The 25,442-nt window shown below is 45.2% G+C and overlaps 5 protein-coding genes across 6 annotated transcripts in view; 3 read left to right on the top strand and 2 right to left on the bottom strand.

The window, feature by feature from the left end:
* LOC126556554 (trithorax group protein osa) overlaps window positions 1-4,391 on the top strand; it is a 104,409-nt gene extending 100,018 nt beyond the window's left edge. The window contains exon 16 of the mRNA XM_050211852.1: window positions 36-4,391. Within this exon, the coding sequence (XP_050067809.1) occupies window positions 36-4,391 (4,356 nt within the window). The remainder of the gene's footprint in view (window positions 1-35) is intronic.
* The window catches only part of LOC126557492 (ATPase family AAA domain-containing protein 3A homolog), a 235,400-nt gene that overhangs the window by 171,426 nt on the left and 38,532 nt on the right, over window positions 1-25,442 (bottom strand). The window lies entirely within an intron of this gene.
* Window positions 1-25,442, top strand: part of LOC126557151 (neprilysin-2) — a 174,344-nt gene that overhangs the window by 114,432 nt on the left and 34,470 nt on the right. The window lies entirely within an intron of this gene.
* Window positions 1-25,442, top strand: part of LOC126559613 (E3 ubiquitin-protein ligase hyd) — a 265,881-nt gene that overhangs the window by 239,202 nt on the left and 1,237 nt on the right. The gene's annotated exons all lie outside the window — the stretch shown is intronic.
* LOC126564947 (glycine, alanine and asparagine-rich protein-like) lies at window positions 14,798-15,893 on the bottom strand. The gene is made up of 2 exons (XM_050222081.1): window positions 15,833-15,893; window positions 14,798-15,732 (listed from the first exon to the last, which is right to left on the bottom strand). Exons 1-2 carry the CDS (start codon window positions 15,891-15,893, stop codon window positions 14,798-14,800), a joined length of 996 nt encoding a protein of 331 aa, XP_050078038.1.

Here is a 25,442-nt window from a genome sequence, read left to right as displayed (position 1 = left end):
TCTTATTGTGTGTGTGTTTTTTTTGTTTTCAACAGGGCCAACAGCAACCCTGGAATCAGATGCCACCAACGTCACAGAATTCACCGCTTCGGCCACCGTTACGCAGCGGCAAACCGTATCCTCCGATGGCGGGAGCAGCCGGGCCCGGTGTTCCGGCACCACCACCCGGTTCCATGCCTGGAATGCCACCTGCCAGCATTAATACGCCACCGCAGCAGCCGCCGGGTGTGGTGGTGGGTGGTTCACCGGGTGGAACGGCATCATCTGGACCGGTCGTTCCTGTTTCCGGCGGTGTTCCGCCCGTCGTTCCCTCCCCAGGTGGGGTAGGGCCGGGCAGTGGTGGCGGCGGCGTCGGCGGCGTGCCTTCCGCTGCTGGTAATGCCAGCGGCGGCGTAGTACCCGGTGTACCACCAGTACCAAATGCTGCGTCGCCCACCGTTAAAGCACAGCCAGCTGTGCTGCAGGGGGGCGGCGGCGGACAGGTGCAACCGGCTGGACCCAACTTCCAACCAGCAGGAACCGGCGGCGGTGTACAGCAAAAGCGAGACATTGTCTTTCCGTCGGACAGTGTGGAGGCGACCACACCCGTACTTTACCGAAGGAAGCGCATCACTAAGCTTGATATTGGGCAGACGGATGCGTGGCGGATATTTATGGCGCTACGGTCTGGGCTGCTGGTCGAAAGCACGTGGGCGTTGGATGTGTTGAACATTCTGCTGTTTGACGATACATCCGTCGCTTACTTTGGGTTGGCGCATATGCCAGGACTGCTGAACTTGCTGCTCGACCATTTCCAGAAGAGTCTGTGCGATATGTTCGAGAGTGGCAAAAAGCAGGGCACAACCAACCGGTTCAGTGTGGAAGGAACTGGCCGTGCTGCGTTGCTAGACCGTATGCGAGACATTGACGATGAGGAGGAGCCAGCCGAGAAGGAGCCGACGGGTGGTCGTAAGACTTCCTCCGTGATCAATTCGGTGACTGCTTCGGTGACCACCGAAACGACGATAAAACTGGAACCGGCATCATCGTCGTCATCGCCCATTGTGACAGCAACTACAACGACGACAATGTCCACCACCATGATCAAACAAGAGAAGCTGGAGAATGGTCTCCCGGAGGCGAGCTTGCTGCATCAAAATGGTGGTGGTGGTGGCGCACAGGAGAACGGCGGCGGTACCAAAGCGGGAGGAGCGGTTGCCAATAGTTGTTCGACGATAGACAGACGAAGAGGAGGAGCGACGCATCATTACTACGCGAGGCGCCACAATGCAAAAGCATGTGATTTGAACGAGCTGCTGGAGCTGGATCTCGGTGCGGTTAAGAACCCACCGAACCCAGACGAACGCACGCTCATACTAACGTCGACCGCGAACTACACGATGACATCCCGGAAAGGTCGCCCGGTAAAGATTCATCCCGCGGAAGACGATGTGTTTGTGCTGGACCATCGGCGGGATTGGGACCGTGCGTCCGATTATCAGTATCAGCGCGACACCGAGGTCGGAGGCGATCCGTGGACGGCGGGTCATACCGAACCGGACCCGCACGACTACATCATGGACACGTTCCGGGCGGAGTTTGTCAACATTCCATTTGCAAAGTACATTAAAACCAGCGCCAAGTATACGGAGTCGGTGAAAACGAACGGTAGCAACAGCAACCGAAATGGCAAGCGGATAGCAGCCGCCAACAACAACAATAACAATTGCTATATTGGTAATGTAAGCAACAACAACAATAGTGCAAAGTGTACGAGCAAAAACGATCATCAGAAGGAACCGGTGACGGCAGCAGAATTGCCGGAGAAGGAGAAAACCACGACACCGGCGTTGAAAAATACGTCCGAAGATAGCACGACGGAGGAGATGGATGTGGAAGAGGAGAACGAGGAGGAGGAGATGCTATCGCCACCGAAGCGAAGGAAAGAGGAATCATCCGCAACGGGGGCGACACAACAGCATCCACCACCACCGACGTTACGTACGCGTAAAGATCACCATATCGCCCGTCTAATGAATGGCGAGAGTGGTGGTGAGGAGGAGGAAGCAAAGGAGAAGCCAGAAAGTGGTGCCGTCGGGCTGGACAAGGCAGTAGTTAAGAATTGTATAGCGAAGAAGGAGAAGCAGTCGACGATGGTAGCGGAGAAGGAGGAGGATGGATCGGTGGAAGAGACGGCCGAGAGCAAGATCGCCGCGACGAAACGAACAACTCCGACGCCGATGGATGCAGACTGTCGGGAGATCGATATGGAGTTGGAGAAAACGTCTAGCCTTTCGAATGGACCACAGGAAGCAGCTGCAGCAACCCCTGGACATAACGCGGAGCTAGAGCGGGACAATAGTAACAGTGAAACAAGCGAACCTACTACTGATCGTGAGCAGAAGAGTGTAGTAAAAATGGAAGATAATCATCAGAGATCGCCGCCGCCCCCAACGGTCAATTCAACCGACGAAAGGATGGATGTGGACGAGCCGGCGAACGTGGACGAGACGTCGCCAGTGGTTGGAAGACCGACCGCATTCGACATCGCGGAAACGGTACGTGATCCGGCCCGTGTGCTCAAGCGGCGTCGCATGAGCGATTACGAAGACGAATGCTACACGCGTGATGAGGCGAGCCTGTACCTGGTGACTGAAGGGCAGGACGCGCTCGCTCGACGCTGCGTCGCCATCTCGAACATTCTGCGCAATCTCACCTTCCTGCCGAACAATGAGACCGAGTTCTCGAAATCGTCCCGCTTCCTGGCTATCCTTGGCAAGCTGCTGCTACTGAACCATGAACATCCGCTGCGGACGAAAAAGACGCGCAACTATGACCGTGAGGAAGATGCCGACTTTTCCGACTCGTGCAGCAGTCTGCAGGGCGAGCACGAATGGTGGTGGGACTTTTTGGTGCAAATCCGTGAAAATATGCTCGTGGCGACGGCCAACATTTCCGGCCAGCTCGATCTGTCCCGGTTCGATGAACCGATATCGCGCCCCATACTGGACGGTTTGCTGCATTGGGCTGTGTGCCCGTCGGCACACGGGCAAGATCCGTTCCCTACGCTCGGACCAAATGCGGCCCTTTCGCCTCAACGGCTAGCACTGGAGGCACTGTGCAAGTTGTGCGTGACGGACGCGAATGTGGATCTGGTTATAGCGACACCACCGTTTTCGCGGCTCGAAAAGCTGTGCTCCGTACTAACGCGCCATCTGTGCAAGAACGAGGATCAGGTGTTACGGGAGTTCTCGGTCAATCTGCTGCACTATTTGGCCGCGGCTGACAGTTCGATGGCGCGCACGGTTGCACTGCAGTCACCGTGTGTGTCGTATCTGGTCGCGTTTATCGAGCAGGCGGAACAGTCTGCGCTGGGTGTGGCTAACCAGCATGGGATTAATTTTCTGCGGGACAATCCCGACTCGATGGGCACCAGTTTGGATATGTTGCGAAGGGCGGCCGGTACGTTACTGCACCTTGCCAAACATCCGGACAATCGGCCACTGTTTATGCAGCAGGAGCAACGGCTGCTCGGGCTGGTGATGAGCCACATACTGGATCAGCAGGTGGCACTCATCATCTCGCGCGTCCTCTACCAGTGTTCGCGGGGGACAGGACCACTGACGACAATGGAGATCGAATCGGGAGGCAAAGCGGCGACAACCACCGCCACTGCCACCAACACCAACTCCAGTTCCTCCTCTACGTCTAACGCTACGTCTGTGATGGATACGAAAACGAATGCTGATGGTGGTGGGAAGTCAACTGCACTGACGACGACGGCGATATCTACTACGAACGGTGGTGGTAGCAGCAACAGCAGTATAGCACCATCAACGACAGCAGATGCTTCGTCTCCAAGTGCTGGTGCGAATGGGAGTAGTAGTAGTAGTGGTGCGTCGTCGAATACCACCAATAATGGAGCAGGTACTTCGACGCCAGCTGCTGCAATTAATGGTCAAGTGACAGCAGAAGAATTCGCCACACCTTCGACGCCCGCAAACGATGGCGGTGGTGGAAGTGCGGATCGTTCGGTAAACGCGGAAGCATCCTCCATAGCAACTACTGCTTCGACAGTGGCAAACTTTGACGAAACTAGCTCGTCATCCTGCTCCAACACTGTGACGACGGAACACGGTACCAGTGCGGCGGTAAGCAATGCGCCTGCTTCACCGGTAGCAGCAGCAACAGCAGCATCAACGGCAGCAGTAAATCCAGATGGAACGCCCAACAGCAATGCAGCCAGTAGTAGTAATAGCAATTGCAGCAGTAGTAGCACTAGCAGCAGCAACAGTACCGTTCCGACGAGTCCTTCGTCAGCTGTAGCGGCAACACCTACCTCGCCAGCCGCTAATGTGGCCGCGGCACCGCCACAGCCATCCTCCCAACATCCGATAACGGCTTCATCGTAGTGGAATCTGTACTGAGGTGCCACCGAGAAAAGGTCACACGATATTATCCCACACTACTAGTAGCTGGTGGATGGGCCGGTACATGTATATCGAAGAAAACAGAAACACATACATACACGTACATATAAATATATATACACACAGTTATTTATAGTTACACACATCATATATATAAATATATATATTTATAGGAATATATATTTAGCAAAATGAAGCTGTGTAGCAAACGGACAAGAAGATACCGCAAACAGATGATTCTGTGGCAGAAAACGACGTGTTAATTTACTGCCGGGTAGCTTAATCATTGTGTAGAAACACAGGACACAGGATTATACTAGGGAATGGAAGATGTGTGTATGAGAGAAAGAGAGAGAGAGAGAGAGAGAGAGAGAGAGAGAGAGAGCGAGAGAGCTATTACTCATACAAACGAGTAAGGTGTGTGCACGTGTGTAACATTTGGAAAGGAAGCAAGAGAGGTTTCTCTGTGTGTACTTTGATGTTTGGAACGCTCCTTTGATATTTGCGTGCGTGTGCGGGCCTGTGTGTGTCGCAAAGGACAAATGGCACTCTTTGCTGTGAACGTGCGGCTGTTGGCTGAAGCCTTTTGAAAGTGACACATGAACACATACATGCACGCACACACAAATGCAATGAAATGCAGGGTTTCTTCTCTCTTTCTCACTGATTCACTATCTCTCTCTCGCTCTTTCTCTCTCTCTCTCTGTACTGGGTCATTTTATTCATTTCTGGAGACATTTTTAGCGCTGAATTAGTGAAATTGTAAACAAAATATCAGTCTCTTATACATCCGTCAGCTCCCGCGCACACACACACACACAAACACATGCGTAGATCCTCGCGGAAAGCAAAGGATTTATACATCTGTACATAGTAAAGTAAGCCAGCAAACAAAACGAAAGAGAAAAGAAGAAAAAAAGCATAAACACGACTAGAGAGAGAAAGAGAGAGAGAGAGAGAGAGAGAGAGTACAGAATACTATCGAAATATGTGTTACAGTAATAATAGATGTAGTTGAAACAGTTTTATTGAAGATACGAAGGACAAAAAGAAAAACATGGTGTGGACGAAAAAAGGGAGCTTTTGGAAAAGAATGACCCGTGTGTATGTGTGTGTGTGTGTGTGTATAGTAAACCCTTTAGTAGTAATAGTGTGCTAAATGCTTAAGTGGGACAATGTGTGTGTGTGTATATATTATCGATAAAGAAAACAATGCACTTAGATAAGTAGGTTCTCTAGTAATAATGGTAGAGTAGCCAGTAAGCTATATGGTTTAGCGTGTTATAATAAGCGGAGAAGGACAACAGCAAAAACAAAAAAAAAACATTCTCTCCTTCCTCTGTGTCCGGGTTTGCTTGTGGTGGGCAATTCTTGGGCGCGATGAGGAGGAAGAAGAGGTGTGAGGGTGGTTATTTGCATATTGCATTTCTCTGTGCGGCCGGTAGGAAATGTAAAGCGGGGGGATGAATATGGGTGCGTCGTCGTCGTTGTTGTTGTTGCTGCTGCCGCTGCTCCTGTTGCTGCTACTGCTCAGACATGCTGCTAAATACGAAAACAGAATCTCCCAACACTATGATGTGGTGTGTAGCTTGTTTTTTTTAATGTTGGTTTGATTGCGCGCTCCTTTCAATCACAGGGACAACAGGGAGTGTAGGAGAATTGCGCCACGTTTCTACACACTCATCGTACAGTGGTGGTGCGTGAGTGTAAGTCGCGTGTGTGCTATGTACAGTAGGGGTGTGTTATAGGAAAAGGTCATTCTTAAAAGTTTGCAAAATGTGCATATTTGTGTGTGTGTGTGTGTTAATGCAAGAAAAAGAGAGAAAGAGAAATGAAAACAACAGGGAAATAAGGGCGCAAAACAATGATTTTATTTATACCGCCCACTCTGTTTCTCAGTTATTTTACTAAAATGAGGAGTCAAACAGTTTGTTTGTAGTACACATACATATATAGGCTTGATCATCACGATCTTTCAAGATTGTTGCTTGCTTTCTGAGATGTTTTCTAAGTTTTCTGAAGCAGTGAATCCTCAGAATATATTTAAAAAATCGATGTTTGAAACAGATGAACAAAAATTGATATTTTATAATTTTCGAGTATCTCTTTCTCTCTTTTTCCACTTTGAGCACTTTGATCACTCTAATACCTTGTGAGAAAAATTGTAAAAACAGAACAAAAAACCTTAGCAAAATGATGCTGCTTAAAGGTGTAGTTTATGAAATAATTTAATATGACACTTTCGTTAGCAAGAGAAGTAGCAAATGTGTGACAAAGTGAAGCATGGGGACAATGTGTAGCATATTTGAATTTAAATTATCTGTCGCTCAGAGTATGGTTGCGCATCTAACTTTTTTTTTTTCTAAACTCTCATAACATACACGCGCGCGCACACACACACAAAAATGGCACCGTTTGCTGAGCATCATCATCGTAGTCGTGATCGTGTATTCGGAGCGAATGTGAATCTGTACGGAGAAGGAAGGGCACGTTTCGGAACGTAAAAATGAGCAAAAGTAGTCGATAGAAAAAAGCAAAAGCAGCCGCCAGCACACAAACACACAAACTACGTTGATAATATTTATAAGCAGATCAAACAAACAAACAAAAACAACACGGTGTATAATTATTATTATAGGTAAAACAAAAGGTAAATAGAGAGGATAACTAACACAAAAACACACACACTTCTGCGTGGGGTAGCATTCTAGTGAAGAAAAAGGCAAAGAAAACAAAAGATGCAGGAGTAGGTGGTTAAAGCAAACGCTCTTTGTTTTGTTTTGGTGAGTTGGTGGGCCTGCTAGATCGCCAGGCAGGCAGGCAAAAGATGTGTGGTGCTATGAAATCATTTCTCCCCTCCCCAAATTAGAAAAAAAAACTTACGAAAAAGGGGAAAGCAAGAGAGGGGAAGGCATACACCTGGTGGCATACAAGTATAATGGGGATAATTCGAACGAAGCAAGCTCTGAAGGAGAAACATAGAAACGACTGCTGTTGCTGTTGCTACTGTTGCTACTGTTGCCCCCCTCCTCATTCTATTTGAATGTGTGTATGTGTGCGTGAGTGTGTTCGCGGGTGTGTGCGACGATGATTGTATGAAAGAAGGGCGTATGCGTTTGACTAACACTTTTACACACCCATAAGTCTCTATGTGTATAATAGTATACGCGGTGCAGTAAAAATGGAAAAACAAATGGCGACAGTAAGTAGGCATAGTAGTAGTAGTGGTAGTGGTGGGGGTATTAGTAGCGAGGATGATATAGCCGTGGGAATTGTGGGAAAGAAGAGAAAAAAGAGTTGAATTACAACTCGCGAGCAAGAAAATGAAAGATGAAAGAGGGAGAGAGAGAGAGAGAGAGAGAGAGAGAGAGAGCAAAAAATGCTAAACAAAATGGACGAAAATAACAAGGAAAAAACAAAAGAACACACACACACATAAAACATACAGAGAGTCTTAAAGCAAATTGGCAAGAATGAGTGTGTTTGTCTGCTGTGTGTATGTTAAGGTGGGGTCGAATGGGGTGTAAAATGGGGGACCTACCGAGCAAGCAGCTGGACCGGGGCACGATTGTGCGTGGTGGTTGGTGGTGAGGTCGAAGAAAGAATTAGGCACACACACGAATAACAAAAACACACACACAAACACAGTAATGCTGATGGCAAATGAGAAAAAGTAACAGAAGAAAGAAGAGGAAAACAACTTATATTACGAAAAGGAGAAAATATTTGTAATTACTATTATTGATACATAAAAGTATAAATACACTTAGTTTTTTTAATTAAAATAAAAATTGAGAAAAAACTAAAAATTGAAATCGAAAGTTGCTTCTTTATTCCTTTTTTTCGACTTTAAAAACATTTCATAATATCCGAACTGGCAGCAGCAATAAAAGGTTACACTTGTTCAACAATAAAGAAAAATTACCAAAGCAATCAATAAATTGAAGTACTAAACCAAATCTTATTATCGTCTTTACTTTTATGATTAGCAATAAAGAAGGAAAGAAAATTTTCATTCTTAATTGGAACTATTATAAAAAAAGAAATAACGAAATTTTTTATTCCACTTTGCATTTCGTTTTGTTCGTTTGTATCGGAAAGCGCAAGCAGCGAATTTTGCATCAAAATTTGATTTCGAGTAACAGGAGAACATACCAGTGTAGGAGGAAGCAATTGGCGGAAAAAACATCGACTTTCGCTTAGCTGGTAGAAAAAACACCGCCGTAGTTGTTGTGCACATTGCATACTCTGTGGCGCAAAAAATGCTTAGAAATTATAGCTCGCTAAAGCTGTCTATATCCTGTAAAACGGATTGCATATTGGTAGGCGCAGAAAGGGTGATCTTGAAAGCCTTTTCACGAAAGCTTTTGAAATATTTTACAAAATTTTACAACTTAAATTTGGATTTGAAAATTTCAAGCAAGCTACCAGCTATCTCCTCGAATGGTTGCGCGGCCCAAAGACGCATCCAACGGTGTGCCGGACGCCAGGATCGGACCAAGGATGACCGAGTTATCGTCGATTTTCCACTCGAATGTTTTGGTTTTTCCCCAATAACTGGACGAAGGGGTCGAGGGATCGGGTTGAGGTATTCTACAAAAAGGTGCGCGGCCCAAAGACGCATCCAACGGTGTGCCGGACGCCAGAATCGGATCAGGAATGGCCGAGTTATCATCGATTTTCCACGGGAATGTTTTGGTTTTTCCCCAATAACTGGACGAAGGAGTGGAGGGATCGGATTGAAGTGTTCTACAAAAAGGTGCGCGGCCCAAAGACGCATCCAACGGTGTGTCGGACGCCAGGATCGGATCAGGGATGGCCGAGTTATCGCCGATTTTCCACGGGAATGCTGCTGGCGGAATTTTCCGGTAGATTCTCGAAAATCCCCCTTATTTGCCATAAATTTCCAAAAATCACGTTTTGGAGGTATTTTTAAACGAAAGTTGAAGAAAGAAACAAAAATGAGAATAAAACTCTCAAAATTGAAAGGCAAAGTTAAAATCTATCGGAAAAATATTTGTCATGACGGAAAGAAATTATTTTCCAATCGGTTTTTAAAATTTCCATTTGCTACCTCCTCGGATCCATGCTCTCTTGTTACTCCTGGTCGGATTTTGCCGCATCGAAATTGGCTCGATTTTGGCCGAAAATCTGCCACCAGGCGCGACTCGTAGTAACAGGAGAGCATGATTTTGAGGAGGTAGCTCGGGTCGGCCGAAAAATCGAAAATCCAATCTTAAAATCCAAAGTCAGTTTTAAAAGTTGACTCCCAAATTAAAAGTACCGACGCAACTTATAAATTGACTTTGGATTTTAAGATTGGATTTTCGATTTTTCGGCCGACCCGAGCTACCTCCTCAAAATCATGCTCTCCTGTTACTACGAGTCGCTGCCAGTGGCAGATTTTCGGTCAAAATCGAGCCAATTTCGATGCGGCAAAATCCGACCAGGAGTAACAAGAGAGCATCATTTTGAGGAGGATGAAAATGGAAATTTTAAAAACGGATTGGAAAATAATTTCTTTCCGTCATGACAAATATTTTTCGGATCGATTTTAAGTTTGTCTTTCAGTTTTGAGAGTTTTATTCTCATTTTTGTTTCTTTCTTCAAATATCGTTTAAAAATACCTCCACAACGTGATTTTTGGAAATTTAAGGCAAATAAGGGTGATTTTCGAGAATCTACCGGAAAATTCCGCCAGCAGCATTCCCGTGGAAAATCGGCGATAACTCGGCCATCCCTGATCCGATCCTGGCGTCCGACACACCGTTGGATGCGTCTTTGGGCCGCGCACCTTTTTGTAGAACACTTCAATCCGATCCCTCCACTCCTTCGTCCAGTTATTGGGGAAAAACCAAAACATTCCCGTGGAAAATCGATGATAACTCGGCCATTCCTGATCCGATTCTGGCGTCCGGCACACCGTTGGATGCGTCTTTGAGCCGCGCACCTTTTTGTAGAATACCTCAACCCGATCCCACCACTCCTTCGTCCAGTTATTGTGGAAAAACCAAAACATTCCCGTGGAAAATCGATGATAACTCGGCCATTCCTGATCCGATTCTGGCGTCCGGCACACCGTTGGATGCGTCTTTGAGCCGCGCACCTTTTTGTAGAATACCTCAACCCGATCCCACCACTCCTTCGTCCAGTTATTGTGGAAAAACCAAAACATTCCCGTGGAAAATCGATGATAACTCGGCCATTCCTGATCCGATCATGGCGTCCGGCACACCGTTGGATGCGTCTTTAGGCCGCGCACCTTTTTGTAGAACACCTCAACCCGATCCCTCGACCCCTTCGTCCAGTTATTGGGGAAAAACCAAAACATTCCCGTGGAAAATCGATGATAACTCGGACATTCCTGATCCGATTCTGGCGTCTGGTACACCGTTGGATGCGTCTTTAGACCGCTCAACTTTTTGTAGAACACCTCAACCCGATCTCACCACTCCCTCGCCCAGTTAGTGGGGAAAAACCAAAACATTCCCGTGGAAAATCGACGATAACTCGGACATTCCTGATCCGATCCTGGCGTCCGACACACCGTTGGATGCGTCTTTGGGCCGCGCACCTTTTTGTAGAACACCTCAACCCGATCCCTCTACCCCTTCGTCCAGTTATTCTGGAAAAACCAAAACATTCGAGTGGAAAATCGATGATAACTCGGCCATTCCTGATCCGATTCTGGCGTCCGGCACACCGTTGGATGCGTCTTTGGGCCGCGCACCTTTTTGTAGAACACCTCAACCCGATCCCACCACTCCTTCGTCCAGTTATTGTGGAAAAACCAAAACATTCGAGTGGAAAATCGATGATAACTCGGCCATTCCTGATCCGATCATGGCGTCCGGCACACCGTTGGATGCATCTTTGAGCCGCGCACCTTTTTGTAGAACACCTCAACCCGATCCCACCACTCCTTTGTCCAGTTATTGTGGAAAAACCAAAACATTCAAGTGGAAAATCGATGATAACTCGGCCATTCCTGATCCGATCATGGCGTCCGGCACACCGTTGGATGCGTCTTTAGGCCGCACACCTTTTTGTAGAACACCTCAACCCGATCCCACCACCCCTTCGTCCAGTTATTGCGGAAAAACCAAAACATTCCCGTGGAAAATCGATGATAACTCGGCCATTCCTGATCCGATCCTGGCGTCCGGCACACCGTTGGATGCATCTTTGAGCCGCGCACCTTTTTGTAGAACACCTCAACCCGATCCCTCTACCCCTTCGTCCAGTTATTGCGGAAAAACCAAAACATCCGAGTGGAAAATCGACGATCACTCGGCCATTCCTGATCCGATCCTGTCGTCCGACACACCGTTGGATGCGTCTTTAGGTCGCACAACTTTTTGTAGAACACCTTAATCCGATTCCTCTACCCCTTCGTCCAGTTATTGCGGAAAAACCAAAACATTCCCGTGGAAAATCGACGATAACTCGGCCATTCCTGATCCGATCCTGGCGTCCGGCACACCGTTGAATGCGTCTTTGGCTGATGCACCTTTTTGTAGAACACCTCAACCCGATCCCACCACCCCTTCGTCCAGTTATTGCGGAAAAACCAAAACATTCCCGTGGAAAATCGATGATAACTCGGCCATTCCTGATCCGATCCTGGCGTCCGGCACACCGTTGGATGCATCTTTGAGCCGCGCACCTTTTTGTAGAACACCTCAACCCGATCCCACCACTCCTTTGTCCAGTTATTGTGGAAAAACCAAAACATTCAAGTGGAAAATCGATGATAACTCGGCCATTCCTGATCCGATCATGGCGTCCGGCACACCGTTGGATGCGTCTTTAGGCCGCACACCTTTTTGTAGAACACCTCAACCCGATCCCACCACCCCTTCGTCCAGTTATTGCGGAAAAACCAAAACATTCCCGTGGAAAATCGATGATAACTCGGTCATTCCTGATCCGATCCTGGCGTCCGGCATACTGTTGGATGCGTCTTTAGGCCGCGCACCTTTTTGTAGAACACCTCAACCCGATCCCACCACCCCTTCGTCCAGTTATTGCGGAAAAACCAAAACATTCCCGTGGAAAATCGATGATAACTCGGCCATTCCTGATCCGATCCTGGCGTCCGGCACACCGTTGGATGCATCTTTGAGCCGCGCACCTTTTTGTAGAACACCTCAACCCGATCCCACCACTCCTTTGTCCAGTTATTGTGGAAAAACCAAAACATTCAAGTGGAAAATCGATGATAACTCGGCCATTCCTGATCCGATCATGGCGTCCGGCACACCGTTGGATGCGTCTTTAGGCCGCACACCTTTTTGTAGAACACCTCAACCCGATCCCACCACCCCTTCGTCCAGTTATTGCGGAAAAACCAAAACATCCGAGTGGAAAATCGACGATCACTCGGCCATTCCTGATCCGATCCTGTCGTCCGACACACCGTTGGATGCGTCTTTAGGTCGCACAACTTTTTGTAGAACACCTTAATCCGATTCCTCTACCCCTTCGTCCAGTTATTGCGGAAAAACCAAAACATTCCCGTGGAAAATCGACGATAACTCGGACATTCCTGATCCGATCCTGGCGTCCGACACACCGTTGGATGCGTCTTTGGGCCGCGCACCTTTTTGTAGAACACCTCAACCCGATCCCTCTACCCCTTCGTCCAGTTATTCTGGAAAAACCAAAACATTCCCGTGGAAAATCGATGATAACTCGGCCATTCCTGATCCGATTCTGGCGTCCGGCACACCGTTGGATGCGTCTTTGGGCCGCGCACCTTTTTGTAGAACACCTCAACCCGATCCCACCACTCCTTCGTCCAGTTATTGTGGAAAAACCAAAACATTCCCGTGGAAAATCGATGATAACTCGGTCATTCCTGATCCGGTCCTGGCGTCCGGCATACTGTTGGATGCGTCTTTAGGCCGCGCACCTTTTTGTAGAACACCTCAACCCGATCCCACCACCCCTTCGTCCAGTTATTGCGGAAAAACCAAAACATTCCCGTGGAAAATCGATGATAACTCGGTCATTCCTGATCCGATCCTGGCGTCCGGCACATCAAATCGGCAAATCGGCGATAACTCGTTCAGTTTTGGTCCGATCGGGATGTTCTGCATATCGTTGGACGCATCTTTGAGTCGCACATCTTTTTGTAGAACACCTCAATCCGATCCCTCCACCCCTTCGTCCAGTTATTGAGAAAACCCTCTTTGTCGTGGAACTATCGCGGAAAATTTGTCGATAACTCACTCATTTTTGGTCCGATCGAAGTGTCTACCGTATCGTATTTAAATTAATAGAAAGAAGAAAATTAATTTAGGTTTTATTAGAATAAAGCTACACAGTTGGATAAAAAAGCATAACAAAGAAATAAACCTGCAAAGTTGCTGGATTGGATTGGAATAAGGTTATAGGAAAAAATAATTCAGAAAAATAGATTGAAATCAAGTCAATCAGATCGCTAGAATCGGATATACTAAGTTCAAACGTAATCATCTCGGTCCTAAACATTGGAGTTTGCTCCCTATTAAACGTGTGTCGAAATGTCATCGATGAACGATCAGTTGAAACGTGAAAGAAAGTCAAGAATACGAACGGTCTACACAGGTACTAGCTGTCCTTCAGGATTTTATTACATAAATCTTCACAATCATCTCAACTACTGTAAAAGAAACTAGAAATAGAAACAGAAAAACGAAAAAAAAAACAATTGCCAAAAGAAGCAGTAGTAATAGTTAAAGTACAAAACGGGGAAAAAAAACAAAACCAAGTACATTCGGTTACATTCTAATGCGATCGTGTACCGTACGTCCACTCTCGTGCTCTAGTACATATAGTAGTTACATAAATAAATACAAAATTTACGCGAGTACAGTCGCCTCTCTGCGCGTGTGTGTGTGTGTCGTTCCGTCGGAGTCAGGTTCGCTCCTCGTGTGCTCACTGCCACGACTGATTTTTTTTTTTTATTCATAAGGGACGGCCAGGCCGTATTGCTACTGCCACGACTGATCAGAGCAGGAAAAACTTACCCCAGGGCCTCGTGCTGGAAAAACCGGCTTTTCGGCAATGCGCCCGTGCAATGTGTGCCGAGAGACCGTGAAAGCCATACCAACACACAGCGAGATTTCCGGTATTCCGTGTTATGTAGTTCCGCTTCGATCGATCGATTTCACTTTCATCTCATCAAAGCTCGTACTGCTGGCGCACATTGACACTGATCTTGGGATCGCCCTGCTCCGGTCCTATCTTTCCCTCTTCGGCTTCGTATATGTGTGTGTGTTTGTGTGTGTGGGGGGGGGGGGGGGGTTCTATTAAAACATAGATCTTCGCTGTACGATTCGCTGTTGATGCGGGAGGCGGAGGATCGTGGGAATGACTGCACGAATGACTGCGGAAGATGATGCTCAGTATCCGGCAAAGCTGAACGTTTGCTGGGATGGTTTAAAGTCGCCATAGTTGTGGTTGGCCGCTACCTCAATCTCGCCACTGTTAATCTCATCCTCCGACGACGCATGTTGCTGCTGGTGCTTGCCCCCACCACCACCGACCTTGCCAATCTTCGCCTGAAGCGTGTGACTGTTGCCAAGTCCATGACCGTCCGAAATCGACTGGTGGGCCACATGCACGAGCGGGATCGCCGCATGGGCTGCCGCTTCAGCCGCATTGTTCTGTGCCTCCTGGGCGGATGCAGCCGCCTTGTGGGCCGCTTCCTGCGTAGCCTCAAAGTCCACCCGGGCCGAGTTAAGCTGCTCCTCGAGCGCCTCCACCCGCTGCTTCGCCGTACCGACCATCTGTGTCTGGGAGGCCAATTCGGCTGCCGCCTCGCTTGCACTCTGCTGCGCATGTTCGGCCGCCACCTGCGCATTGTTTAGCGCGGACTGTAGCACCTGCACATGGTTTAGTGCCTGCTGGGCGGCATGCTGTGCCGCTTTGGCGGACCGTTTCGCTTGCTGCAGCTGCTGAATCTCCGCATCGAGCGCCTGGTGTGCTTCGAGACTTTGTTGCTCCAATCCCTGCAGCAGCACGTGCTTACCGGCCAGGGCGGCTTGGGCGGTGGCTGCCGCTTGTGAGGCTGCCTGGGCGAGTGTGTTTTGTGCTACGTACGCAGCCTGTTTGGCTGCGGCATGCTGATTAGCAACGGCCGAATTAGCCTGATCGGCCGAACCTTGGGCGATCGAGCGCAACCCACTGCCGGCACTGTAACCCGATTTGGGTGAGTAGCTGCTGCCCGAACCGTAGCTACTACCACCACCGCCACCTCCTCCACTCGACAGGCCCGTCTCGTAGTCGTAATCGTAGTCCTTCTTGCGGTCCGCACTGGAACGTGCCGCGATACCATCTGCAAAGAGGGAGAAAGAGAGTGAAAAAAAAAGTGGAAAATGAAGCCGGAATTAACAAATACACGCGGATGCAAATGTTGTTGGCAAGCATTACTATACCGATGGCAAACAGGCAAAGCACCAATCCAACGGCAGTGAGGCTGATATTAACGGACTTCATCTTCGGTTTTCCGCCGTTCGTTCGTTCGTTCGGTTGGAAGCTGCAAGTGAAATGAGCAACAACAAAAAAAAAAAACGGAACTAGTTACGGTAATGCAGAAAGGTGGCAAAAATCGTGTATGCATGTGTGCGTGTATGTGTGTGCATGTCCGGAGAGTTGCGTAATGAGGGGGCACTTCTTTAGCGCCTTTCTAAGGCCAGCGGGAGACGAATGAATGCTTGCGGAAATAACGAATCAATGTTTGATTCGATTGTGAGTCATTATTTTATATTTAAATATGAATTGATTTGTAATCATTAATGCCTTATTAATAAGATGTTCTCGACTGTTTGTCAATATTATTATTTTTGCTTCCTACCATTGCCGAGGAAGTAACGAGTATGAATTACAGGCTAAATTTCACCGATACTTGACAAAAGAAAGAGCTTTTTCTTCTCCACATTTCTCGCACTAGCCACGCAATGCGGTTTACTGTCGTAAAACTTTCCCGTGTGATGATTGATTTCTGTTTGTCTACACACCCAAAGAAGCAACTGGCGATGGGCTGGACACGTGAAAGATCCATAACGAACCGCAACCAACCTCATCCCTTTAATTGTTCTTCACTTTGTGAAACATAAAGTTGAACGCTAATAAACGTCATTCCCGTTCGCCTAACGATCCACATAATCGAAGGTGATGAACGATCGCCGCGCGACGTAGGACCGTGAAATCGAATCAATTAAATGCGGCTGCCGTAAAATTGTGTACGTCCCGGACCGGCAAACTGTATTAGTAATAAAACTAATTCCATTCTTCAGAGGTTCATTTGTTGCATAATTAAATTAAGTAATAAAAAAAAAAACATTTTTACATATTATTAAGCAGCGAAGCTGGAATGTAAACGTGATGCTGTTCGATAATCCACGCAGCAGAAGTAGGTCTGCTTTGGGCACGGGCACAGGGCACAAGAACCGGATCGCAAAAAAGCCTCGGTTAGAGGGACAGACAGGTGGGATTGGGATAGAAAGTGACGATCCAGGTGTGCCGAAAATTCACCACCGGAGAAATTTGTTTGCTACAGTTGTGGTTGTTTTGGTTTAGCTAAGGTTTAGTGGTGCCTAGCTTATGACACCTTTGTGTGAGATTTAAATTAAGATGTGGTTTGGCGATCAGCGGTTACGAGCGACATTGTCCAATTATAGCTAAGTGATCAAATTATGGGAACATGATTACGATCTCTAGGCAACAAATTAGCTAATTTCCATAAAATGATATAATCATTTCGTGATATTTAATATCTTTGCTTCAATTACAAGATTAAATTAAAAAAAATAATTATAATTCGGGGGCGAAATATGTAGGACATTGATGTTTAATAGATTTTCTCGAATATATTAATCGAATTTGAATTAAAGAGCACAGAAAGTAACTGCAATATGCTTGTCGATCGAATGGCTATTGATTGATTATTCTAAAGGAAATTAAAAAAAAAAATATTTGAACCACTCAAAAGCCTCAGAAATGGCTATTCTTGTCATGAATTTATCATGGATTAATTTTAAATTGCTGTGTTGAAGCCCAAAAGATCCGCCACACAGGGACAAAGGGCTTGACTAGATTAGTAAGATGACTCACATAAGGCGAGAATCACTTTATAGTGCTTAAGATTTGCAATTTTACTTCCAACGCATGGCCATTTTGTTGGAGCAAATGAGATTTGTTTTTTTTTTTTTTTGCTATAACTCTTTCCAGTTCCTTCCTGAAACTCTTTTTTTTTTGTAAGATTTCGCAAAGAAAAAACAAAATTAGCAACAACCTGTGTTCGTGTTCATGCCAATCGGAGCATGGATTTAGGAGTTGAAGTTTTTCTCCACTTGTTTTTAGGACCCATCATTACTTTACTGCCCAGTCGAAGGCAGAAGCAGCGCGGAAGTAAATGGACTTTCGCACTTTCACCTGGCCGTTTTGCCACCCTTGCTTGCATCGTTACAAAATTTTAGGCAACACAAAAAGGCGGAATTGCTGACCAGTGTTGGATTTTTTTTTTTTTTTGCTAAAAGTGATATTTTTTTCACGATCGATCCGCCGCCTTAGGTCGAAGGGTGTTATTTGTTGCTGCCCGCGCTACATTTATGATGTGCCATGAAATGTGTTGAAAAGCGTGTTGCTGACTGGCCGGTTCGGTTGAACCCTCGGGTTTTTGATTGATACGTGTACCCAGCGTTGGCCACCAAGTGCCAAGGGGGGGGGGGGGGGGGGGGTTTGGTGATGAGGAAAGATTACTTAACACACGCCAAACGGATCGCACTCCATATTTGAAAGAGGAGCAACCCAAAATGTGCATGATTGATACGAAATTCGCTCCTCGAAGACATGCTGCCCTGTCGTTACAAAACTCTATTTTTCGGGGTGCATTGGGAGCCATTGGCTTCCGATGTGTGGTTGTATCGAGGAAATGAGATTGGTTTTTTGGCATCGTAAAATTTAAATTGAAATGCAATCATTGATATTAAAAAACAATTAACGACTTCATTATTTTATAAACATTACTGTGTTTTTTAGTCCTTAAAACATGACATTCACATGTAAAAAACTTATAATTTTTTGATATGGAAAACATTCCTGTGAACTATTGTTATTGCATCTCAAATCACGTGTTGTTTGAAACATGGAAAAAACTTATGTCATGGTCTGGAAAACCTATACAGGAGTAAAAATATGTTTAACAAAGTATAAAATTGGATATTTTTGGACATAACGGGGAGGAATCAAAGAGTATTTATGAGGATTGTTATATAGTTTATAAAGAAAAAAATTTGTATTTGTAATCAATTATTACGGTACAATGCCTTACTGTCAGTTAGAAAAAGATACTCAAAATAATAGAAATGAAGTAGTAAACAAACAAACATGAAAATTGTTTCCAAACTTTTGTTTCGCTTAAGTTGGTTTAAATCGAATGAAAAATGAAGTAAATATAATGAATAAAATTTGTTTGGAGAGCTTTTGCAGTCTTATCAGAATAAAAACACAAAGAAAAGGAAGACAAGATGAAAATAATAGTAACATTTACTGGTGATGTTTAATTAATATAAATGTTACTGAATGCCAAATAAAATTCCAATTTTTGGGAACAAATGATGGTAGGGTTGCAATGATCATTTTCGTAATTTTTCTATATTTTGTTTTTCTACATAGCTTCTGTTATTTTTTTCCCTTTTCTTATTGCATGCATGCTAAATTTGTTTATCATTCGGTACGTACCAGAGCTGAAATTGCTTCGAAAAATAAGCCTTAACGCGTTGTACAAGAAGTTTCGTCGTCTCACTGCTCGTTGAAATCACTCGTTTCTTTCCGACAGAAACCGGCTTGCTTGGATTATTCAAAGAGAATGTGGATGTAACACATTCAAACACACACGCACGCACACACGCCTCGCTCGCCTGGACCGACTGTGGACTCCGGAAGTGCAAATTTAATGGATTATTGTTGCAAGCAACAAACGATAATTGACACGAAACTGCTACAAAACTGCAATCACTGCACTTACACCGACACGCACGCACCGTGTATTTTAAAGTGACACACTGCACAAAATCACACGAAAAAAATCACTACAGAAAAAAGTAGCACCAAAAAAGCCACCAAATCGAACTAAAACAGAGCGCCCGTCCGAACGATCCTACCGACAAATCGCCAATGCTGCCTTCCGACTTCGATCGGGCGCATTTTTATAGATGCACCGCAGAAACCACACTCGCGCTCACCCATGCTTCGTGCGAAAACAAAACAAAAAACGCATCCAAACCACCCGCCCCTCCCCACCGGCTCCATCTTACTACGTTGGGTTGTTTGTTGTTGTTGGTTGCTACGGATCGTTTTCCTCGGTTTGCTCTCACTCTCACGCTTTCGCTCATTCCCTCTCTCAGTTACTAAGGTTCCGCAAGGCTTACTATAGCACGAAATGCAATGAAAAACGATAGAAAACGAAATGGCACACAATCAACAAAACACACGCTTGGTTTCGGGACGGGCAGCTGGCCTGCTGGAGTGTCCCGTCGATAGTTTTTCCCGTTCGTTCGGTTCCTTTCACTGGCTTCTCTTACTGGGGACACGGGTAGTATCAAAAGGTTCGTGCCGTTCGGGGGGATGCCGGCCGAGGATTGAAAACGAAAGCGTTGTTTACTATCGCACTGTGGAGTAATTTCGTCATCTAGCTAATTTTGTGGGATTTTTTTAGTATGTGCGTATACACTATTACACGTACATTATTGTGATTTGTATGTATCTATTTCTATGTTATTTGCATTCCGTTTTTACTAATGAATATCATTTGAAGAGTGTGATTTGTTTAACAACTTTTTAAAGGGCTTAATAATTGATGTTACTTGATAAACGTTTAGTAGTAATTTAGATTTAGATGTTTCAAACAAATGTAAAATAATATCAAAGTATGTATAGTTACAAGAAATGTTACAAGAAAAAATAATAAATTCAGGGATACGTTCCTAATTTACTTACTTACATATGACGTAAAGGTACTACTAGCGAGGGGCACTCAGTATATGACACAGTCCATGCCTCAGATGTTGTGGTATAACTTACTGACATTTCCAGCCGGAGATCTATGTCGCTTGCCAAATCTGATTTGACTTCTAGACGATGGCCGCCCAAATATTCAACCACCGATCATCTATGCAGCCCCACCAATGATTTATAAGAAAGACCAGCTTTTAAAAATGTACAAAATGTCTGTATTTTCAGACAGATAGATATAGACATAAACTGAAGATAAATAATGTTTTTGCATGTATTTTGAATATTTGGAAAAGTGATCATAATCATGATAAACCAAAAAACAACAGTCCAATTTCAAGCTACCAACGCTCAAGATATGTCTTCTAATAACATCTCGTTCTTTTTTCTTAAAATATGTTGGTTAAAATATTGATTTTTAATTAATTTTTTGTGCAGTCACGCATAATTTGGAGAACGTTATTAACGAAACAAAGATAGTATTTATGATTCATCTCCACTTTAAATAAATCATGAACAACCTTTCCTTTGTTAACCCATAGTGCACGCGCCCTCTAAACAGTAATCACAGACTTATCCACGCCACTTCACAAGTGTTTTCTTCATTTAAGTACATGCACACAAACACACACGTTAGTAGCAGCAAAAAATGTGTCAAAAGTGGCCGGTTTTTTTTTAAAGCGTCTCCGATTCAATTCAAAATTTGACCGGATAAGTGTGCGCCCAGTACCGTACCGGTGGTTGAAAATTTTGAACTTCCTTACCCACGTGCCATCCGCCATCCCGAGCCATTTCCGTAATAAAACCGCGAAGTAATGGTTTGTGTCTTCTCTCCTCCCATTTGTGCATTTTGTTACCGGGTTTCCCAGTGCATTTCGCTTTCCTAGCTGCGTCGAGGGTTCGTGGCTAATGCGCGCGTTTATGTTTTGTTTAGATGCTTCAGCTGATCGTGATCTTCATGTGTGTGTGTGTGTATTGAAGAGGTTTGTTCAATTGTTCCGGACGGACATCGGCGATAAGAGGAATCTTTCTTCCACTCAATTACCAAAAAAAAAGAGCAGAAAACACAGATATAACTCAATCCGAGCTTCATTTGGTTATGTTACCGTTTTGCAAATTATCATTATTTGCCACTCTTAAGCCCTCAAGATACTTGGCCTCTTCAACAAAAGTACAATTCCGGCATCCTCAATCGGAATAACGCTGGATGAGCGCTCTTCCTCATCGCTAATCTTATCGCCAAGAGACAAGAGGCGACAAGAAACGAAACGCGAAAAAAGCAAAGCAAAACATACAAACCGATGTGCCAAAGGGATGGATCAAGCCCGGGTTACATGAAGGCTCCGCTTCTTCTTATCCTATTGCGCAACCCTCGTGTGGCGCATCCTCCGTCCGGTGCATTGTGAGCGCACGTCATGAAAGGGAAAGCCCCCGTGTCCGGACAAGATGCCGACGGTTTTACACATGGATGCGTATGCGTTTTAAATCCAACTGATACCCGGGTACCGAGTGATTGACTACTGGCCGTTTGTGATTCCTCATTTCGACTTCCAAAAAACAAAATTCGTTACACCGTCCCGTCCGGCAGCTGCACAAAGGAAACACACCGCAACCGAAATGACGTCGCTGACCGAGAGTTTGGAGAGCTTTGGCCGCCACTTCAGGGCGGCACACAGTTTGGACGAAAAAGCACTCTACAAAGGTAAAACGATTAATATGCGCTAAACGCATATCCGAGGAAGTACCTGATTGATGATTATGACGAATTATGGACAATGATGGTCATATGATGGACGAGAAGAGTGTTTCATAACATTCGTCCAAATGCTGCACAGTCTTCCCGAGCTACAAAAGACCCATTTGGTTATGGTGTAATGGTCAGAGCGCTCTGGGTGCAATTATGGGCCTCAGCGTGGTCTGGAGTGCTTTCGGTTCGCTACCGGGTGCCAGATTTGCTTTGGATCTGGATCACGTACGACGGATCAGGGTGCAAATTCTGTCACGGTTTTCGTTCTACTCGTTGAACCAATTTGAACCAATTCTTACGCCAGCTTGCCGGGGTGATTTTAGCCCTGTGGTGTTTTCGTTAATTGTGCTTCAGACGCAATATCAAATTATTAAAGTATTGTCAAAGAGCGTTCAATTGTACAATCGTAATGGAAAATGGTCAAAAAGCATTAAGAAATCTTTCAACCCACAACAAAATTGGTTTCAAGCATAATAATAAGATACTTGATAAAGATTATCTATTTGTACATCCAACGTGATCTACGTGTACTCGAGATTCCGAAATCTAGCACCAACCATTCACTTCTCGTGGTCCAGTACCTAAAAACGCTTAGAAAAATCCAATAAAGATCAACTGCTACGACGAAGAGTCTCCACCAAAACGCAATCACCAAACCTAAGAATATCTCGGGAACCATCTTTCAAAATCAATCCAAATATTTGCGTTTTTTATTGAAATAGACAACATTGTGGTAAGATTCTTAATGTAGAAAGATGTAGAAAAACACGAGGTACAACATCAAGGATATCATAGAACGCTCTTCAGTGTATGTGTCAAACAATTACGATTAACATAGACGTAAGAAGCCAAATATCGCCTTCTTCTCCGTCTTTTTGGTCTGCTCAGAGTTGAGCACGTCGTGATAACAAGGCCAGATCACTAATCCGTTTTGTGGAAATTTGGCCATTCACGGCTACATCACCGACAAGAATTGACTCCAGCTGATCCAGCAAACGAGTTCGCTATGCTCCTCTACGACTCGTGCCGAACGGGGGGATCGCTGATAAAGATCTTCCTGGTGGGGATGAGGCCGGCAACCTCATAATATACCCCAACCAGCTTTGATTACCGTCAGGACCGTCAGACATATTAATGCCATTTTCATTATGGCAAGCAAGCCTCAGTAACGCTTATGGGTTTCTCCAAAAATCTCAAAATCTCCATACAAAGTGCCCAACAATTAAATTGCCTTTGAAGCTAGATAACTGGAGATATAAATCTGATATTCATTGCTCTGCTTCGAAGAGTCTGATCAAAAATTGGCGGAGGTTTCTAAATTGCAAGCGATCATTACTGTCATCACAATGCAAGTGATCTTTAGTACACAAGTTTCTAACAAATGTTTTTCAGTCTCTTTTGAAGAGTCCTAAATACAGCTGATGCAGCTCGTCAGCTTTTTGAAGGACACACAACAACACACAGTGGTGGTCCGGCGGTGGAGGCGACAGCGTCGCCGGTCTTCAAACGGCAGGACCGAGGTTCAAATACCATCCGGATCGTCCTCTGGTAGTGAGGACTCACTATCGAACTACGTGGTATCGGTAAGTCTAGTAAACCATTCAATGGCCGGCTTTACCTTAGAGGCCGTTAAGCCATGAAGAAGACTCGCCATCAAATTTGTAAGTCGTCTAAACCACCTTTGACTTATCGCTGATGGCTACAAGAAACTCTCTCTAACTGTATTTAATGTAGACAAAAAGATTATCATTATCAGAGCTTGTTCACGCTATCGAAATAACCAACAAAATCAAACATAACGATGCCGATACCCTAATTGCGTTTACTTTTCAATGCACATTTTCAGCATTCGGTATCGCCAAGATGATAAGGATTTTGAAAACAAAAATCGGATCTGTCGCATCGCAAAATGCTTGCGCCAAAATCACATACAGCTGGATGAAAATTCAAGATAAAAAAGATTGTTTCAGATGGTCTGCGATCGGAACTTGTGTGTTTTGCTTTTCGAAGCTTAACCAAACTTTGTCAGCGTCGTAAGACAAATGAAAGCGTTTCGTTACATGCCCGTTAGCTGTCCGGTGGAATAAGAGAATAAAACTAATTAAGTTAACCACTGAACAAACACACCCCGTTCACTCGGCCCGTCTACTAATAACCTAGGAACGTTTGGCAAGAATGAGGGCATCAGACCTATCATCTAGCTTCCATCATTACGAGGCTCGTTCCACAGCTTTTTCTTCCGGCTAATGCATGTAGCTTTTGATCGTTAAATTATGCCAAAAACGGATTCGTGCACGGTGCGTGCATTTTGATGAGTAAAATAATTATTTGTTGCATTTATTTCGCTGCTTCTACGGCGGTGGAAGTCTATGGGCTGCGTGGGAATTGCTATGCTTTGGTCAGTATTATGCTTTGGTATTTTAAAGTTGTAAATTACATGGTGATGTCCGGACAAAACGCACAAAACGCGATTGCACAATCAAGGGAAGCAGTATCGACCGGTACGGAACATTGTATGGCACGCTTAATTTATTTCGCAACTGGAATAGCTCTCCTTTGAAAATACGTAAAGGAAGCAGTAAAGGATATTTATTTAGATAAATTAAGCTTAAGATCTACCAGACGAGTCGAAACTGAGTACCACATAACCAGAGTACAAAAAGGGCAACAAGCAGAACGGTGCTAAGATTTAAACCATCGCAGTTTTGAATGTTGCCTATAAGATTCTGTCCCGAATATTCTTCGGCCGACTTTCACAGCAGTCTACAGATACTTGTTGAAGCAGCTAAACAAACAGTAATTTTTGTAACTGCTTTTAAGGCAATCACCAAACACTTGACATAGACAAGGAAATCTATGGAAATAATTAAATAGACCTAACATTGGAGTAGATAAATACTGCAGACTAAAAAAATGAAAGATGTATAATTTTCCAGCTGTGGGCTATATAACACCCAATAGACGATAAATCATTCCGATTCGTCTACTGTTCAATTGTCCACAATCTTCGAATCTCTTCACCCCCTTTTTAAATGTGGATTATAAAATTGAAGTTTCTCGCATGACCTGTGGTGCGTCCAATGGCCCTACGAAGGCGTTGGAACGCATCTTCCTAGCGTTAGGGCGATGACGACAGCCATTTCTCCGCTCAGTTACACCTCCGTTACATCAGCCACCAGTGGTGGTGGATTTAGTTTTTTGGAGGTCCCCTACGCGGAGAGGACATTGGAGACCCTCTAACACATTGAGTCTAGGCTTGGTGAGTGTACGATTTTTGCTAACCA

The sequence above is a fragment of the Anopheles maculipalpis genome, chromosome 2RL (genome assembly GCF_943734695.1).
Source record: "Anopheles maculipalpis chromosome 2RL, idAnoMacuDA_375_x, whole genome shotgun sequence".
In the NCBI taxonomy this organism is placed as follows: Eukaryota; Metazoa; Arthropoda; class Insecta; order Diptera; family Culicidae; genus Anopheles; species Anopheles maculipalpis.
This window is presented reverse-complemented; position numbering and strand designations above follow the sequence as displayed.